Genomic DNA, 19,477 nt, shown 5'->3' with positions numbered 1-19,477 from the left:
AAAGTAAAAAGTTAACTAACCGGAATAAGCAGCACACATCCAATGAGCGTTCCTGAAAAAAATAATGATTTTTTATATAAAAAACATATTACAATCATTTTAATTGTAATACAATCATTAACAGCTTAAATGGAATTTATACATCAAACTAGATCCAAGATTGATCTGGGGCCTTATTCAATTAGCATCTTAGTGAATATTTTCAACTTAGTAAGAATTCCGTAATTTTTTACATCGATTATTTTAAATACCCACTACTTTTTCTGATTCATTCATATGCATATATTGTTTATACCATTCCTTGCCTATTTTCATACTTCATTTTTACAAACATTTTTTTCTTATTAAAATTCAAATTATATAAAAAAGATAAGTTGAAAATATTCACTAAGATGTTGAATACGGCCCCTGAGAATGCATTAAACTGACCAATTTTACCTGTAAATTATCTTAGTAAAGAGTCCTAGGTACATAACCCGACAATGTTTTAAATCTAAAAAACATACTATCTAGGTCCTTATCTGGTTTTAATAATCACCACGCAAAATATCATAGATTTGTTGTAGAATTTCTGGATTTAATTCTATACAAACACCTATTTTCTGTAAATTAAAGCGCAGAAACAAATGCAGAGATATACAAATCTACGAACCCTTCTACCTTAAAACACCTTAACAATCTTTTGACAAAGTCCCAGACATACTTCCTTTAAAATACATAAAAAGGGTCATATCACTATAATCTAATTTCCAAGGAATTAATTTGTTATATTTTGTAAGGGAAGACCCCAAACGAGAAAAAACAAAACAAATTATTTTCTTTGTGTGTAAATGTTACTTTGGTATTCTGTTAGGACATGCTAACTGGTTAATTTAAGTGAAATGTTAAACTTGTAATGAGATACAATGATTTCCGATGCCAGAAAGAAAAATCAGCACCTTAATGCCCAAAGTAGATGAGACCTTGGTGGTGTAACATGATTTCAGTAAGCATGCAATGAACATGTCCCTACCAGCGAGGCCAGACTTGACCAGCTCCGCATAACACGGATCAAATGTCCCATCCGACCGTTTCCCTTTTTGAAGGCTTACAATATATAGGATCAGTTCAACCAGGGAACCAAATGTCGCATTCAGTACTGCTCCGATAGCAAAACTACTCTGGGCAGATATGCTGTAATATGAACAAAGTTGTATCAGTATTTTCATTGTTTCTCTCAAACTTCGCTTTGGCTTTGTTACTATATTTGCCGCAACGCCTAGTTAAGATTTAAAATCAGATCGAAAAAAAAATTCTATGCTCTTCATCTTTGTAATAATGTGAAAAAAATACCCTTTGCGCATTTTTTGTTGTTGAAACCCATATTTAAAGGGTGGCATTGTATCCTAAATATTTAAAGGGTGGCATTGTATCGTAAATATTTAAAGGGTGGCATTGTATCGTAAATATTTAAAGGGTGGCATTGTATCGTAAATATTTAAAGGGTGGCATTGTATCGTAAATAACGTTTTCCAGAAATACTTATACACAGAATACTGTATCTGACAAATTTTGTTTTACCTACTTGTGGAAATCATATACATTTACCTTATAATTGCCATTCCAATGTAGTAAGTCAATGGCACTATAGCTAAAACAGCCAACATACATTTCTGAAACAAATGTAAAACCATTTCAAAATGCAAATGCCTATGCTTTTTTTAATTGAAACAAGGGGAAAACTTTACAGTTATTAAAGCCAGGGCTATGTGCATTGCATTACATATGCATATTGTGTCTTGCAAGATGTATACCAAGTTTTACCTAAATATCTTGAACGCCTTCTAGGAAATGGCTAAGGTTAACCTGCATGAAGGTTGCCAAAGACAACAGCTTCAAGGCTATCATTATTTCTCAACTTTTTTCTTCATAAAAACAACAGATGTGCTAATAAGTGCATTGTCTGTCTAAATAATGGTGCATATAATATAGAGTAAAAGACCAACTGCTTGATAGTAGCTTACATAGCTTTATTTTTTTTACTGAATCCTAATTTCTTCAAAATGTAACAACAATTATTGCAATCCAAACAGTTGTACTTCATAAATGTAATTACAAATGCCTGCATATGCATAAACATATAAGTACCCACATTATTTCTCTGAAAGGCTAGCAAGCAAACAAATCACCATTTAACATGCGTAAATTTTGCAATACTTACAGTAGCACCATCAGCGTCTACATCAAAATATCCAATAGCAATAGAGAGCAGCACAAACACTAACAGATCTGGTATTGAATTAAGGCAATAGAAAACAGCACATATATTTACAGATCTGGTAATAAATTAAGGCAATAGAGAGCAGCACAAACACTAACAGATCAGGTATTGAATTAAGGCAATAGAGAGCAGCGTTAACACTAACAGATCTGGTACTAAGGCAATAGAGAGCAGCACAAACACTAACGGATCTGGTACTAAGGCAATAGAGAGCAGCACTAACTCTAACAGATCTGGTACTAAGGCAATAGAGAGCAGCACAAACACTAACAAATCTGGAACAAAGGCAATAGAGAGCAACACAAACACTAACAGATCTGGTACTAAGGCAATAGAGAGCAGCACAAACACTAACAGATCTGGTACTAAGGCAATAGAGAGCAACACAAACACTAACAGATCTGGTACTAAGGCAATAGAGAACAGCACAAACACTAACAGATCTGGTACTAAGGCAATAGAGAGCAGCACAAACACTAACAGATCTGGTACTAAAGCAATAGAGAGCTACAAAAACACTAACAGATCTGGTACTTAGGCAATAGAGAGCAGCACAAACACTAACCGATCTGGTACTAAGGCAATAGAGAGCTACAAAAACACTAACAGATCTGGTACTTAGGCAATAGAGAGCAGCACAAACACTAACCTATCTGGTATTAAAGCAATAGAGAGCTACAAAAACACTAACAAATCTGGTACTTAGGCAATAGAGAGCAGCACAAACACTAACCGATCTGGTACTAAGGCAATAGAGAGCTACAAAAACACTAACAGATCTGGTATTAAGGCAATAGAGAGCAGCACAACCTCCAACAAATCTGATATTTAGGCAATAGAGAGCTACAAAAACACTTACATATCTGGTACTAAGGCAATAGAGAGCTACAAAAACACTTACATATCTGGTACTAAGGCAATAGAGAGCTACAAAAGTACTTATAGATCTGGTATTAAGGCAATATAGAGCTACAAAAACACTTACAGATCTGGTACCTAATTAAGGACCGTATTTTAAAAAATACAATGTTTAACTTTCCATTATTGATATCAAAGCTCCAAAGAAGGTTTAAATTTTACTTTTTTATGGATTAAAATGAATGAACCTTTTCAGCAATATTTGAGAGACATGCCTGATTTTAACAGAAAAAGAACAAACAAAACATGGATTTAGTGGACTAAATTAATTCCAGGGGAAAACAATGATGAAGACCAAATTCAGTCCTCTTGGCTGGCCTGGTTGCAGCATTTTAAACAAAGGATACTGACTAAGATTATGTTCATGCCGTCTATGGTGTACTTGTAGTAGTAGATATTGATAGACTGGTGAGTGTACATGATGATCTCACTCTGAAGACGCTCCGGTTCCTGCAACAGAGATGGAGTTACAATTAACACATTTAAGTTAAACCATTCAATTGACCAAGAGAGGGATTATGTTCAGACATTAAATAATAAAAACTTGTTGTTTAATCAAACGGGTTATTTTGACCATTTCCTCCTACAAACAACCTCAGACAAGTGACCAGGCATGGCTAGACTCTTATTTGTGTTATGTTAACTTCACTTTGAAATGGCAAAAGAAATCGATATTATTTGCTGTAGTGTAACTATACATGGCTTGGCTTCATTTGTTATACATGTTTTTTTCTATCTGGACTATTAAGTAACCAAGGCCATTATTCATATACCTGGATTCACAGCAATGAAGAAAACTGTATCAATTTAGTTGAAACCAAAATATTTTTTCTTGTAAATTAATTAATAACACCTAACTCATTTGAATACCTATTTGAATTATCATGATGCACAGATACTACAATGGTTCCATTTACACAATTTATTATCAAACAAGACTTATCCCTTGTGACAAAGCTCCTTCTATAAAAGTTGAGAATTGTGTACCATTGAGGTGAATCCCGAGTCTCCGATGCTGACCTGGTCAGGGGGCAGCCACATCACATAACTGACCATCTTCAAGTTCACCTAAATAAAGATACATGTCAAACAGTTACGATGTAAGGGAAAACAAATATAAAAAATTCAAGTGAAACACACCACTTCTCCAAAGCAACACAGAACAATAAACAATAACTACCGGTATTATAAAATTGCCTTTACTCCCCTTAAAAATAAATACTATAAGTAAATGAAATTATTCGGTGAATAGTTAATATGCATTCACCATTTGGCTGATATCTAATACTTTCTTGCTGTGAACAGCTTTGTCGACAATATCATCAAGGGAATTGCTGCAGAGCCCACAAGACTGGCTCACTACAACAGACGTCCACGATCATGATTGTCCAGAAAGATCCAGACCGTGCAAGTGAGCAATAACTTAACGATACAATATCAATATAATCCTAATCTTATAGATAACCACAAGGATTTTCCATATTCATTACCTTTGCAATGGGAATGGTAACCACGAAGAACCAGGATATTGCCATGACAATGACATGGATCACTAGAAGTATTGGGGCACAGAGTATCAGCCAGGGATAAGTACGCAATCGACCCTGAAAAGCGGCATACAATAAGGTAACACATGTACACATAAGTATGTCATTTCATTGAACCATTGGCAATAATGTTTAGTAAAGAAGGCCTGGAGACCCCGTATAATTTTGGTATCATTTAAAAGGGTATTGCTTGCTGATTACTTTTGCGTAAACAGAGGACTGAGAATAAATTACAGTTAAAGTTAATGCAGTTTGTATTAATTGATTTTACATCCACTGACATTGGACTTGAAACCACAAAGTTTGCAATTTATCAAGGCAAGAAATTCATGTTTGTTTTACATTTATCAGTTTAATATGTATGGGTTTTTTTCTATACTATTTAAAGCCTTTCAAATGATACCAAAAAAATATGGGGTCACCAGGCATCAAAAAGCGCACTAGTGTACATGGGATACCATACGGTGTACAGCGTAGTTGCGTTACATGGCAGTGAGGTAGTTACCGATAGCTCATGTCAAAACAGCAGCCTAGGAACAGGAATGTATTACCAATAATAAAACAACAGATGTTTGTCAAATATTATGCCCCTAGGCCCCCTGAGCGCAATCTTGTCAGTGATATTTGGACAAATGAATAAAATATGCATGAACCAAAATGCCAGATGATTTGTCATTTCACACTGAATGCCTATAAGGAAGTTTTATGATTATGACCCAAGTTTGAGGATAGTTGGTACAGTTCTAAATAACATTGAGATGATGACTGATACTAGCAGATAAACATGTATCCTCCTGGCAGCAGGGAATAAGAGATGTACTGAGTTTTCACTTTGACAAGTTTTTAGGTTTAATTTCATTGTGACCTTGACCTTTGACCTTATTACCTCAAAATTTGTAGGGGTCATCTACTGGTAAGCTTCCAAGTCAACCTAGTAGTCTATATGTACAGACATTGTTGAGTCACTCGGACAAGCTTTAGTCTACCGATGTACCTACCAACTTACCTAAGGACAGTCTGACATATGCCAAGCAATTTACTCCCTCTTCTTCAAAGGGGGGCAACATAACTTCTTACTTATTTAGAAAACACTGATATATTACTAACGGGTATGTAAGAAGATTTGCAGACATGTAAGCAGACTTTTGATAAGGTTTGAGTTTAGATCAATCTGCTAAAAAACTGTTTTTCCAACATTTCAATCATCACAACACATTATAATAATCACAATACCCAAAAGTTTCTACTGCAGATAGGTTGTCTGTGTTTGATGGTGGGGGTAATCAGACTGGTCCCCTCGTGCATATTCTCTGTTGACACCTCAAATTGATGAGATTCTACCGTTGTTATTGGCACCGATTTATGACTCTGTTAAAATATATGATGGTAATTTTATTTATTTATTCAAAACAGTGACTGATGTTGACATGAAAATGATTTATTGAAATATTTTTCATTCTTAGTGCACTATGTAAACTATATGTACAGACTTACCCAATTCGTACAAACAAAAGAAATACAAATGTATAGACAATACACTTCAACTTCATACAATGAAATTTGATTTAAAATATGTTTATTTAATAACTTTATGATAAAACTAAAGTGAAAAAAGTAGAAACTATATGTATGTATATACTTGCCAAGTACACAAATTTTCCAAATGGCCATAGGAAGAATGTACCCATCTTTATACAGTAAGAAGCTGAAAAAGTCACACAAACAATAAATATAAGGAAAGTATTTCAATACCATCAACATTCTAAATGTTCAGAATAAAATGTTGTGGCTAGTGTTAATATATTGATTCATACAAGCACTATGCATTATCTTTTTGTCATAATATAAACAAATGTTATTACAATGTACCTCATTATCATATCCTCTCTTTTTCATATACTGCATTTATTGTTTGTTTTCCAAAAAAAATATTATTAACAATAATAACATGTACTTCTAAATAACAAGTGGAGTGTGTTTTTTATGATCAAGAACACGAAAGACAGATGCATACATTTTGTACACCTGTCCGTTTTTCTGAGAATGCCAAGGCACATAACATTACATTTGTTAAAGCAAGAGTTGTGGACCTTTATACGCATACCTGTATTGTCACTTGTAATACGTGTAAATAACTGATTTTTAGTCATGGCGAAGGTCTGTACAGTGCCAACAATGCTGCAACACACAGGCTATGACAACAGACTTGTCAACTTAAAGGGACTAGACACTAGATGATACAATTGCATGAAAAAAAGAAAATTGTCAAAAACTGAAATAAAATTTATATCGTTGTGAACAATGCATTGAATCTTACTTACTGATGTATTACATCACTTACGACATATTTAATTTTTAGCAGTTTTGGGGTATTTTAAAAAAGTTTGTCTACCATGTAAGTCCTTTTAAAAATAGAGTCAGTAAATTTATAACCACTCATTACATGACTTTCACATTATGAATATACGCACTTCATGGCTTCCCAAGGGGTCACACAATGCAAGTAAACTGCTGCAAACCAACATAAATACAGAGCCTCACAGATAAACATCGGTGATGAAATAGATAAGTGCAATTTTTTGAAAGAGATTAACATTGCTGAAAGTGACAAGGTTGGTGTGTGAAACAATCAAGTGACCTGCAAGGTGTTTAGAAAAACTATTCAGCACTATTTTTAAATGGGGCAACTCAGCTGAAAATGTATGTGGACTGACAAAATTGTAACATTTATTCTATATATCAAATAAATGATGTATCATCGGCCACAAACTAGCTCATTTTGACAATTAAGGCATGTTTTGAGTAAATACTGCATTTGCCGATTTTGTGACCATCTGGTGTCTAGTCCCTTTAAATAAGTCAATGTCTTCTCTCTCTATACATATATATAAATGCACTAATTGAGTTGTTGCTCTAAGGTATTAAACTCTTTTATCTGTATAAGTATCGCAGCAAGTTACCATAAGGATAGCCAATGACAGAGATGGTCATCAGCAAGGCCATGAGAAGATAGATGAGGAACATCCACCATCCCACAAATACTATATACAGCACGTTTGTGGGCCGAAGTGTGCTCACTGAAAAAAAAATGTTGTTTGAATGATTGGTTATGAAGGCACATTCAATTATGTTTACTCCTTTGGTGAAAATTAGTGCACCCAGCACTGGTTTATGTTTGTCATGTAAGTTCGTTTTTCATATCGTAATTTTTGAGACATATTTATAGTTATGTAATCATAAGGATCCAATTTCTCAAAGCATCTTAAGGGTAACAGGTTTAAGAACTTATTTATTTAGCCGAATTACTTGCTTATGACTCAGTCACATAGCCCGGCCGATGAGGTTCCGATGAGCCAGCGATGCGATTTTCACCGAACACCGGCCGGACACCGGCTGGACATCCGTGGTGTTTGTTGCTTAAAACCGCATCGGTGGCAGCTCGGTGAAATTTTAACTTCGGAGCTAAATTTCACCGGGCTCTCACCGAGCTCCCTCATCGCAGCCCCATCGTAACCACATCGGAAAACACGTCGTCCGGTGCACGGCTGATTATCGGCCGGTGTCCCGTGCATCTGAGACAACCAGAGGACGAGGTTTTTTTAACGGACACCGGCCGAGCTCCGACCGAGCTCCGACCGATGTGGGACAGAGCCTTGGAAAGTATAGAACCGGTGGCTGACCGATGTAAGGGACACCGGCCGATGCTCGGCCGGAACTCGACAGGAACTCTGCCGTAACCCGGCCGGATATCTCTGCTAGTATATATACTGTTCGCTCCTGTCTGTGTACAGCATTCAGCAAGTTGTATCCACACGATTCACTCTTGACAGACTTTATAAACAGGATGCCAAAATTAGTCAAGGAAAGTGATGGAGATGAGAAGAATTGCAGCAAGAAGAGGCAGCAGCCAGCTAGCAGCAAGGGAAAGGGCCAGAAGAAGCAGAAGACGCTAGCAGTGAAGACCAGAAAATCTCCCCGAAAGAGGATACAAGAGGAAGAAGGCACGGAGGGGGAGCAATCAGAGATATCCGATGCTGAGTCCATGGCGTCCCGGGCGTCCCAGGCGTCCCAGGCGTCAAAGTCGTCGTAGTCCAAGCCCACGTCCTCGTCCAAGTCCAAGTCCAAGTCTAAGTCCTCGTCGGCGTCTGCGTCGTGGCAAGCCGTTGGTGTGCCGATAGAGGAGATCACCCAAGACCAGATGCAAAAGATAGCAGATTTCTACGAGGGACACCCTATGTACTACGATGTTGGGCATGAGAAATACAAAAACACGGCATTCTGGATGTTGGGGTAACGAGTCCTCATGCGGTTGTGTAGGGTCATGCAGGCCATGACGGTCTTAGTAACTGTCGACAGTCTCATTCCCAGGGTTGTTAGAAGACATCTGAAGCGATTGGCAAGTATACCAAACGCATTTTCAACCACACGGCGTGCCCTGGAACACCGGTAATTGAAGATCCGCTCGTCCCGTGCCAGGTGACGATGAGGGTAGGGCTTTAACATGTATTGCCGAAGGGGGAAGGCGTCGTCTCCGACCATTTAGTAGGGTGTGTCCCGGTCGTCATTAGGCAGGGAATCCGGTTGGGGGAGTCCGATCGTTCCCTCACGAAGACCTGGCTCTAGCCGCGACTGGTTAAAGATGCCGGCATCGGAACACGACCCTGGTGACCCCACATCCACCCAGATGAACTTGTAGTTCGAGTCTACCACCACAAGCATGACGATAGAAAAGAAGCCTTTATAGTTGTAGTAGAGTGAGCCACTCTTGGGGGGCTTCTTGATTGCGACGTGATTCCCATCGATCGCGCCACAACAGTGGGGGAAGTTCCACCTGTCTCCGAATCCCTCAGCCACCGGGCGCCATTCATCTTCTGTCTGGGGAGTGGCCCACATCTCATCCTCGTATACGTCGTAGATGGCCTGACACACCTCGGGGATGAAAAGGGCGATGGTGTTGTGTGGGGCACAAAACGCAAACGCAAGATCGTGGTACCTGCTTCCGGTCGCCAAAAACCTCAAGGTGATTGCCAGCTTCAGCCCACGGTCCAAGGGGGTTCGATGCCTGCAACAGAAGAGGATGAAATATGATTAAACCTTAGCAAGAATATAATGTTTGGAGGGAATTTTGTTTGCAAAATACGGATTAACTTACGTTGTACTCTTGGTAATGCGGGGGCCAACTCGGTTAAGCAACTCATAGTACATCTGTGGCTCCATGCGGAGGAAGGCTTTGAAGTCGGCAGCGTGCTCGGCCTCGAGTTCCTTCATGAGAGTCTCGTACTGGCCGAAAAGGGGTCTGCGTAGGATCCACTCTCGCACCCACCAGCGTCTTTCTCTTCTGCGGGCCCTCTGTCGCTCCCTCTCGGCGGCTTCTAGTATTGCCGCCAGGACCAGGTTGTACTGGAACCTTGCTTGAGCCAGTTCGTGTTCGAGCAGTGCCATTCGAAGTCTCCTCGGTGCAGCCATAGTGATGAACTGACAATGTCAGGTAGGAAGAACGGAATAGCTCGGCACCCAAGTCCGTGTTACATCGGACGAGCATCGGCCGGTCATTGTTCAAATATGGCCGGCGATCGCACGGTGTCCTGTTACCTGCTCGGGTACCGGCCGTATTCCTTCCGATGTCCGGCCGACCTCCGGCCGGTAGTTGCTGCCACATCGGCAGAAAAAACTCCCATTTTGAGACAGACTCTGTACGGTCACCGGCCGGTGTTCGGTCGGTCGCCTGAAGATGTCCGGACGGAGTCCGTTCACGTCACCGAGCTCTGCTTCCGATGAGGAGAGCTCGGTGGCACCAAAAAAATCCACCGAGCTCTACCGATGCCGGACATCGGCCGGGCTATGTGACTGGGCCATTAAGCTTGATTTTACCAAACAAAAATTTGTTCATCAAAATTATTCTCCAGAAATTTTTGTTATAAACACTCAAACATCTGTAAATGGAGAACATAACAAAATTTTATACCAAACCAAAAATATCATGCTTGGAAAGATTCTGTTTAGTTTATGAGACTTTAGATTGTTCAGAAAATGGGGCAAGGTTTGTAGATTCAAATTCTTCATGAGTTGAAAATATCCTAAAGTTTATTTATAACTTATAGAATGACTGAAAGAGGTTGACAGTTAGGTAAGTTTACCTCTGACTGGCTTAGCAGCTGCAATGTCTGCATACAGGTCCTGTACAACATTGGAACGTTCCGACAACGGACGTGCCGTCACATGGCTCTTCCACTTCTTGAAACCAAACTGTAAGTGGAAATGTTTTCCGTTTAAGCCCTTTTGTTGTTAATTTAAAGCTGAAGAGTGATATATAGTGAAAAACCCACGGACTTGAACTAACCAGAACTAAAAACCAAAACCTACAAAAATACAATCATTTGTACAAACATTGTGAGAACTAGAAAATCAAGCCATACAGGTTTGTCCAAAATAAGTTATTTTTAATTCCAATCAAAAACATGAGTCAATGCTGAGTGTTAGCTTTCTGCTAGATGATGAATAAATGCTGTCACTTTTAAAATTAAGGATTGCAAAATTTTAGTGAAACATGCATGGATCAAAGTAAAATTAGAATTAGATTAAATGCAAAACCTTAACAATGATTTTTAAGTAAAATAAAAAAGGAGCAAAATTTGCATATATGCAAGATTATAAGTATCTTCCATAGAGCTCTGAGAGTGTAAGATAGGTTCATCCTGACCCGAGCGTAGGGTGTTTTGTGGTCACGAGGTTTACCGAGTTTCCGAAAAACACCCTGCGCGAGGGTTGGGATGAATCTTTCTCCCACCTCAGATAAGTAGATCCAATAATTTAACCATGCTAGAAATTCTTATCTTGTCCACGGGCGAAGATAAAATGCCTGTATGGAACTCCTTTTTAATGGTCACCACATTGTAATTACCTCCCTTGTTAAAGACTGTAGCATCATGGAAATCTTGTCTTGTGGCAATATATAGAACGCTAATTAATTATTTCTCGCTTCAAATGTCATCATAAAACAGTTTTCACGAACCTTTCAAGAAATAATGCTTCAACCTTCTTGGAACTATTTAAAAACCTATTTGACTATTAACATAATCTGAATCACTGCGGGAATATCCATGACAACCACGAGTTATCACATATCCATACCCAATTATTTTCACTAAGCACAATGAGTTCCAGCAAAAAATACATTTTTACTTAATTTTGTTGGAGGTGGGAGAAAAAGCATCTACCATAGCCGCACGTGTCAGAAAGGTTCATCCCGACCCTCGCACATGGTGTTACACCTTACGCTCGGGTCGGAATGAACCTATCTTACACTCTCGGCCATGGAAGATACTTATAATCTAACACGAGCATATCTATGACAACCACGAGTTATCACATATCCATATGCAATTATTTTTACTACGCACAAAAGAGTTCCAGCAAAAAATACATTTTTACTCTTTTTTGTTTAACTAAGGTGGGAGAAAAAGCATCTACCTGATAGAAAGCATCTACCTGATAGCCACTCATGTAAGATAGGTTTATCCCAACCCTCATGCAGAGTTTGGATGATCCTATCTTACACGCTCGACAATGGAAGATACTTATAGTCTTAATTAAGTAGGAAGGTTGGATGGTTTGAAACCCTTGTTTCAATAGAATACATGATGTTTATGCTGAGATATTTACTGAAATGTGGTAACATGCAAAACCTTACCAGAATTTCTAAGTCAAATAATAAAGGGCCATAATCTGCATTATATGCAAAATCAAGTTATCTTCCTTGGTTATTTAAGAAGGTTGGAGAGTTGAGTACCATTGTACAAATCATCCATACAATACATGAAGCAGTTGCTATGTATGCTTAGTAATACATGCAAAACCTTAACAAAATTTCTAAGTTGAATAAAAAAAGTCTCATTTCTTGCATCATATTCAAATTAGATTTATCTTTCTTTTTAAAGAAGTAGGTTGGGTAGTTGGGAAAACATATCTAAAGTTTAAATGCAATACATGATGTACTTGCTAATATAATGACATGAAGTAGCTTACATGCAAAATCTTAAACAAGGTGTAATGCTAGGGTGAGTAGTATAGCTATGAAATACATCACAATGAATTCGAGGATTAAAAAACAAGATATAACTTATATTAATTCTGCTCCTCTACTTAGATAAAGTGCATAAAAAACAGATGAGACATGGTCCTGTTTCCTCTACATTGTTTGATGAAGAAACTAAGATATATAAGTTGCCATTTAATGCAAACATTTATGAAGAGTTCAGAAAAATTATCTTATTTAATCAACAATAAATTTCATAAATGTGTGTATCAAATGGCAATGAAAGTTATTTTTAACGCATGACTTATTTGTTACAAAATTTTACATGACACATTCTATTGCTTTTCTGCTAAAAGGTTAAACACTGAATAAGTATCGTGAATTTACATTACTGTCAAGTTAAATTACATATGTGTATGAAAATATGATATGCTTATACATTTGTATTACACTCTGAACACCCAATGTCATGTGATAAATAGAAAAAAAAACAGATAAAAGTTCATCTCACGATGATACCTTGTAATTGTTGACCATACGATGAGCCTCAATAGCGTTTTCTGGGGTGATCACTTCAAAATCACCTTCAGGTATTGATTCAGTCAGAGAATGAGTTCCTGATTGCTCTGAAAGGTTTATAATGTTGTCTTCCATAATTTTTGAAAAAAATCAATAAATCACAAGAAAATGTAATTCATGTTATCGAGGCGAAATAAAGGAGAATCTCTTCCTAGGTGCTTGAATGTTTATTTTTTTAAATTGAAACAAAATTAATTATTTAACTAGAACTGTAAGCCATAGGCTAACGAATACCCCCCACCCCTCCATGTCTAGGTTGTTTGCCCTGGAGTTAGGCCGGACAAAGCTAATTTTGCCTACAAGGGGAGATAACTCCAGTCAGGGTCATGTGACCTGTACCAAATTCACAGAGGCGAAAGTTTACAACATGGCCATTAATTTCTGAAAGTTTGATAAAGATTTGTTGAATAATAACAAAGATGAATCCCGGACAGGGCTTATTTTGCCTACTTTAACACATCAAGGGGAGATAACTCCAGTCAGGGTCATGTGACCTGTACCAAATTCACAGAGGCGAAAGTTTACAACATGGCCATTAATTTCTGAAAGTTTGATAAAGATTTGTTGAATAATAACAAAGATGAATCCCGGACAGGGCTTATTTTGCCTACTTTAACACATCAAGGGGAGATAACTCTGGTCAGGGTCATGTGACCCGTACCAATTTCACAGAGGCGCAAGTTTACATCATGGCCATTAATATCTGAAAGTTTGAAAAAGATTTGTTCAATAACGACAAAGATGAATCCCGGACAAAAAAAAACGGACAGACAGACGGACAGACAGACAGACAGACAGACGGACAACCCGATTCCAGTATACCCCCCCCCAAACTTTGTTTTGGGGGGTATAATTATTGTCAAGATATGTAAATCACATGTTAGAGTATTATTAAAGAAGGGCTCTTACAAGTTTAATGACTAACTGAGAACATGATTAGGGCACACCAAATAATTTTTTTGTTCGTCATATTTACCCCACCAATTTTTTTCAGAAAATGCACAAAATGATTGTCAGTCCAAACGATCATCATATTTTTACACTTAAATGCTTAAACATGCTTTCTCATGAATCATTGTTGCAGCAAACAAAACAAGATGTATGTCTCTGGCACTTGTAGGAGAGATGAATCAGATAATTAAATGAGAACTCTTTCAAATTTAGCCTTGAAGGGAGATAAAAGGTGATAATTGACTTTCATTATAAATATTCATAATACTGTTCCTTTATCTTAAAGCTGCACTCTCACAGATTGAATGTTTTGACAAGTTTTTATTTTTTGTCTTCAACCGAGCCAATTTTTGCAAAAATACATGGAAACCAGTTGACTGCATTTTTCTTAAACTGTTAGTTTAAGCCATAAAACATTAATTTTCGAATGGAAATATGAAAATCCTCAATCTGATCTTTTGTCAGCAATTCTTTATCATTGGTTTGCAGATATTAACGCAAAATTTGCTCTTTCCAAGACAAAAAATAAAAAAGTTATAAAAACAGTATAACTGTGAGAGTGCAGCTTTAACTATATCAAAGGGGCTGTCTCACGTATGATAAAATAGCGAAAGAAAAGAAAATTGTCGAAAACTGACATAAACTTGGAATCGATGCGATGCATTGAAACTTACTAACTTAAGTACCACATAGTTTACAATTTATTTAAGTTTAGCAGTTATTTCGTATTTTTCCATTAAAAAAGATTACTGGGTATGTCTACCAGGTAGAATTCATTGCTTATGCGTGATTGGCTAGTCGGTGTTATCACGTGATATTACCGAGGTAGGTGTATACCTCAATTATGTCACCCAATTAGTATAAGCCTTCGTAGCTCAATGAGTAAGACGCTGGTCTTCAATTTTGGCGACGCGGGTTCCAACTTTTTTTTGGTGCCAATCTGTGACACAGTCTCTTTAAAAACATGTTTTTTCGTTTTGCCTGCTTCTTCCAATTTCATTAGGCTAAATTTTATTGAACAATACATTAAAATGGTGTGGCCTAAGAACAAAAATAAACCAAATATACACATAATTTCAAGTGTCTTTCACCAATTATTGTCAGAAACAATCTTTTTTTTATTATCTTAAATGCATGTATACCATATTTGTCAACAGCAGATCTGCGTCTGAGTTCACCATTTGGAGGCATCACATCCATACTAGCAGTGTGTGAACTATGGTGTTTTGCAGTCGAGGCATGCTGGTTGTCTCGGACATGACTTATATGGTGATGATGGTGATGGCTGGGTGACTCATGCAAGTTATGCTCATGTGATGGTTGCCGACTGTCAGTGATTTTTCCATCATCATCCATAGTATCAAGTTGTTAGGATTGAAACTCTGCTTTACCACTATGATTTATTGAAATACAAAATTATTCATTGAACAAATAGAAACAACTGTTACAACTTATTTTTATAATGAATTCACTTAAATACTTTCCTTGTTAATTCTGACTTATGATACTATTTACATGCCAGGTTAGAAACTAATTACATGACATAAAAATATAGGTTTTGGTACCTTTTGGCATTTTAATTTTACCTCTCATATGTTGTAAATTGCAACATCAGCTAACATGACAATTAACATAACTTCTAGTTGTCTTCTATCATCTCTTTAATTTAACTTTGAATTACATGTAAATCATAAAACAAATTTATAATTGGATTATGACAAAAATCAACTTACATAACTTAGATATATCCTTTAATGGTCTAACCATTTCATATTATAACCTCTTAATAAAGCTGTAAGAAAGCAATTGAATATTCCCATTAAACATGACTGTGCATAATATAAGAATACAGTGGCACACATTTTATGATTTGTGTCAAAATCTAGGACAATTAATATTACAAATAATCAATACAAATGATTGTTTGAATGAGAAAACAAAATAAAAACTGATATTAACATTTTTTAAATGTCCTTCTCATACTGCATACAATCATTCATAAATTTATGTACAATAGATCCGCCTTTCACTTATCAGTACAGTACTGTACAAAGACCCTATCAAATAATTTGCATCAAATTTTGATATGACACATTCTATGAAACCAATATAAATGTGTTATCTACAGAGCTAAAAAGAATTAATAATCAAAACTGTTAAATATTAAACAAAATAGATGTAATGGTCTTCAATGTTTACAATCACACTCAAAATTCGGTTCATTTCGTTGCGATAACAATCAATCATTTGCAGTAGGTCTTGTGACTTGTGTCGCGAAATCATGTGGCATGTAAACAAACAGAACATACATAAACAAAACGGTATAATCTATTTCCCGGAGCTCGGTACCCGGGTCCACCAAGAACAGCAACCATTGCAGAATATAGGTTTTATGAGTTTTTATTTCAGGTTAACAATGGAACTTTAGTGTTGGAGTAAAAATAAATCATAAACATACTGTATACTTAATCAATAGAAATGTGATTCTTTTTTAAAATATATTATAGCATACTATTTATTTGCTATATAATTCAGAACTTAATTATGATATAAAATCCACAAAATATTTATATTATAATTAAAATATTATCTTTTTCTCCACGATATGACATTATGCACTTATATTGTAACATCAGTCAAAAAAAGTATTCATAGCAAAATAAATCATACAAATTTCTCATTCTTAGGTAATAACCCAAAATTGAAACCAATATAAATGGGTCATCTACAGAGCTAAAAAAATTAATAATCAAAATGAATGCAGCCCAAAATCATTCCTCTAGGAATATCTGCACTCGGATTTACTAGAGGTATTTATAAACATTTGTAAACAACATTTTTTTTTTAATTTAAAGCTGCACTCTCACAAATTACCCGTTATGACAACTTTTTTAGTTTTTGTCTTGGAACAAGCCAATTTTTTGCGAAAATCCATGAGAACCAGTAATTTTAGAGTGCTGACAAAAAATTAGATCCCAGAATTTTATGTCTAAGTTCAAAAAATGATGTTTTATGCATTTTTCTTAAATCGTTAGTAACGGTTTAAGTCATAAAACATTAATTTTCGATCGGAAATATGAAAATCTACGATCTGAATTCTTGTCAGCAATCTTTTATCACTGGTTTGCAGATATTTAGGCAAAAATTTGCTCTTTCCAAGACAAAAAATAAAAAAAGTTGTAAAAATAGTATATCTGTGAGAGTGCAGCTTTAACTTAAAAACTATATTTTCAGAAAGGACATATGTTTATTTTGGAGCTCTATTTTTAAAGGGACTCATTGAATTTCAAAGATTTTATGTTGTCTATGATGTTTTTTTTAAACTTTGTTCAAAGTGACTTAATTATATTACAGAGTGCAGCAATAACTGTATTGTAGACTATTTTTGTATGCAATTTATCATGCTTCATTATCAGTTTGTGGCCTATTAAGTACTTAAATTGGACAAAACAATGTTTACTATAAAACTCAAGCCCGTTGTATAAGTAAAGCGCTACTGCTCGAAAATAATGTTTTAAAGAATGTGTCGCTATTGTTTCAATTTATGACTGATTGTTTGTCATATGTGTGTGAATTATTACACAAAGACTATATAGAACATTCAAACCTTGTTAGCTCGAACTCACAGGGACCTCCAAAAATATCTCAAGCCCTGGTAAATTCAAGCCAAACAGGAATGCTAAATTTCAGTATAAAGCAATTAGTTCGCTTTATCCAGTTTGAGCCAACAAGGAACCTGAGCCAAGTGAGTTTGAGCCAACAGGGAATGACTGTTTTGTGTTATGATGACATAGAAACTCATTGAACAGTATATATGGACATTTGTTGTTTTTGTTCTATAATTAAAAATCTAATTATAAATTGTTGACATGTTTGCTTAAAATGCTTTAAACTTACTGGTACCTTTATATTTGTATATATGCATGTATATTTCCCCTTTTAAAAAGAAATAAAGCTTTTCTAGGGCTCATCATGCATCCAAATTTGAGGGAGAAGTGACTTCTCTCCAATCGAGAAAAGGAGATGTTTCTACTGTTGAGGGAGTACTTTTCCATAATGGATATGAATTATATAAATGGAAACCAATACAACAGAAAGGGACAACTTTGCCCATGTCCCCCTATTGGATGAGTATTTATATTTATGCGAAAAGCTACAGAAACAAGCTCAGATGAGACCTGTTTTGATTCATTGAGCAACTGACTAATACTCATTAGAACAGAATTTTATAAATCCAAACATAAAATAATTTCATTTTAAATGGTGTAACTAACGCTTATCGCCAACAAAGGTCATTTTCTGTCACATTATTTTTTTTTTACATGACCCTTAATTGAACGTTTGATTGTTTTATTATTGAGCGAAGCACTTTATTCACATTTCACATGATAAAAGTATTGTTAAGACTCAAACTCTGCTATCAACATTTCTGTATAATATATTATATTATGTATTACTCTTGTGTCAAAATTCACGTATAATTTTGCATTCTGTTTTTGTATCATTATTTATGTTATTACATAATTATATACCATGTTCATACCTGTATGTTTAAAAATATTGTGTAATCGATAAAAAGCTGTACATGTTTACATAAACAAAAAACTGTATGTTTTGTCAATAATACATGAAAGAGCCTCTTTTGAGTTTACTTTGTTTTGTTTTTGTTTCTTCAAATCAATGAACTTATTAAGAATTATCAAAGGAAAACAACCATGTATAACACATTAAATTAAAAAAAAACATTCATGATTCTTACCTTATTAAGTAGTTCTCTATCAACTTGGAGTTCAAAAAATAAAACAACACATTTGTATGTAGCTGATATTCAATAAAATACAACAAGGAAGATGCTTTAGATTTGCGATGAAATTTTAGCTATTTGATACCAAAATATACCAATTACAGTAAAAGTATCCCCATTCAGATGATGGTAAAATACCCATTTCTTTCAAGTGACTGCAAAGATTTCTCTAGCCTTTCAGATGAATCTACCGTTTCTACACCAGCATTTATTAGTGCTAACATTTTGTTTTAAGCCAGCACTAAACAATACCAGTGAAAATTTGGTAGGGAATAAATAAATGCAAGTCCTGGATGTAAACTTATTGTAAATATATCCAAAATATCAACCATATGTTATGATGTCTTCTCTGCTAACTATTACAAAACTATGACTTAAGATGT

At 35.8% G+C, this 19,477-nt stretch overlaps 1 protein-coding gene across 2 annotated transcripts in view; it reads right to left on the bottom strand.

Moving 5' to 3' along the window:
- The window catches only part of LOC128227571 (uncharacterized), a 32,079-nt gene extending 15,493 nt beyond the window's left edge, over positions 1–16,586 (bottom strand). Inside the window, exons 1-15 of one of the 2 annotated variants that reach the window (XM_052938224.1) lie at positions 16,490–16,586; positions 16,024–16,082; positions 15,433–15,683; positions 13,280–13,386; positions 10,863–10,971; positions 7,686–7,802; positions 6,369–6,430; positions 5,959–6,093; positions 4,669–4,782; positions 4,166–4,246; positions 3,526–3,628; positions 2,201–2,268; positions 1,588–1,652; positions 1,013–1,173; positions 21–52 (exon numbers count right to left, since the gene is read on the bottom strand). In XM_052938224.1, the coding sequence (XP_052794184.1) occupies positions 21–52; positions 1,013–1,173; positions 1,588–1,652; positions 2,201–2,268; positions 3,526–3,628; positions 4,166–4,246; positions 4,669–4,782; positions 5,959–6,093; positions 6,369–6,430; positions 7,686–7,802; positions 10,863–10,971; positions 13,280–13,386; positions 15,433–15,646 (1,368 nt within the window). In that variant the 5' untranslated portion in view covers positions 15,647–15,683; positions 16,024–16,082; positions 16,490–16,586. Of the gene's footprint in view, positions 1–20; positions 53–1,012; positions 1,174–1,587; positions 1,653–2,200; positions 2,269–3,525; positions 3,629–4,165; positions 4,247–4,668; positions 4,783–5,958; positions 6,094–6,368; positions 6,431–7,685; positions 7,803–10,862; positions 10,972–13,279; positions 13,387–15,432; positions 15,684–16,023; positions 16,083–16,249 lie in introns of both variants that reach the window. The other variant, XM_052938225.1, reaches the window with a different exon arrangement.
- Positions 16,587–19,477: the final 2,891 nt, after the last annotated feature.

This window comes from Mya arenaria, chromosome 3 (genome assembly GCF_026914265.1).
Source record: "Mya arenaria isolate MELC-2E11 chromosome 3, ASM2691426v1".
NCBI lineage: Eukaryota > Metazoa > Mollusca > Bivalvia > Myida > Myidae > Mya > Mya arenaria.
This window is presented reverse-complemented; position numbering and strand designations above follow the sequence as displayed.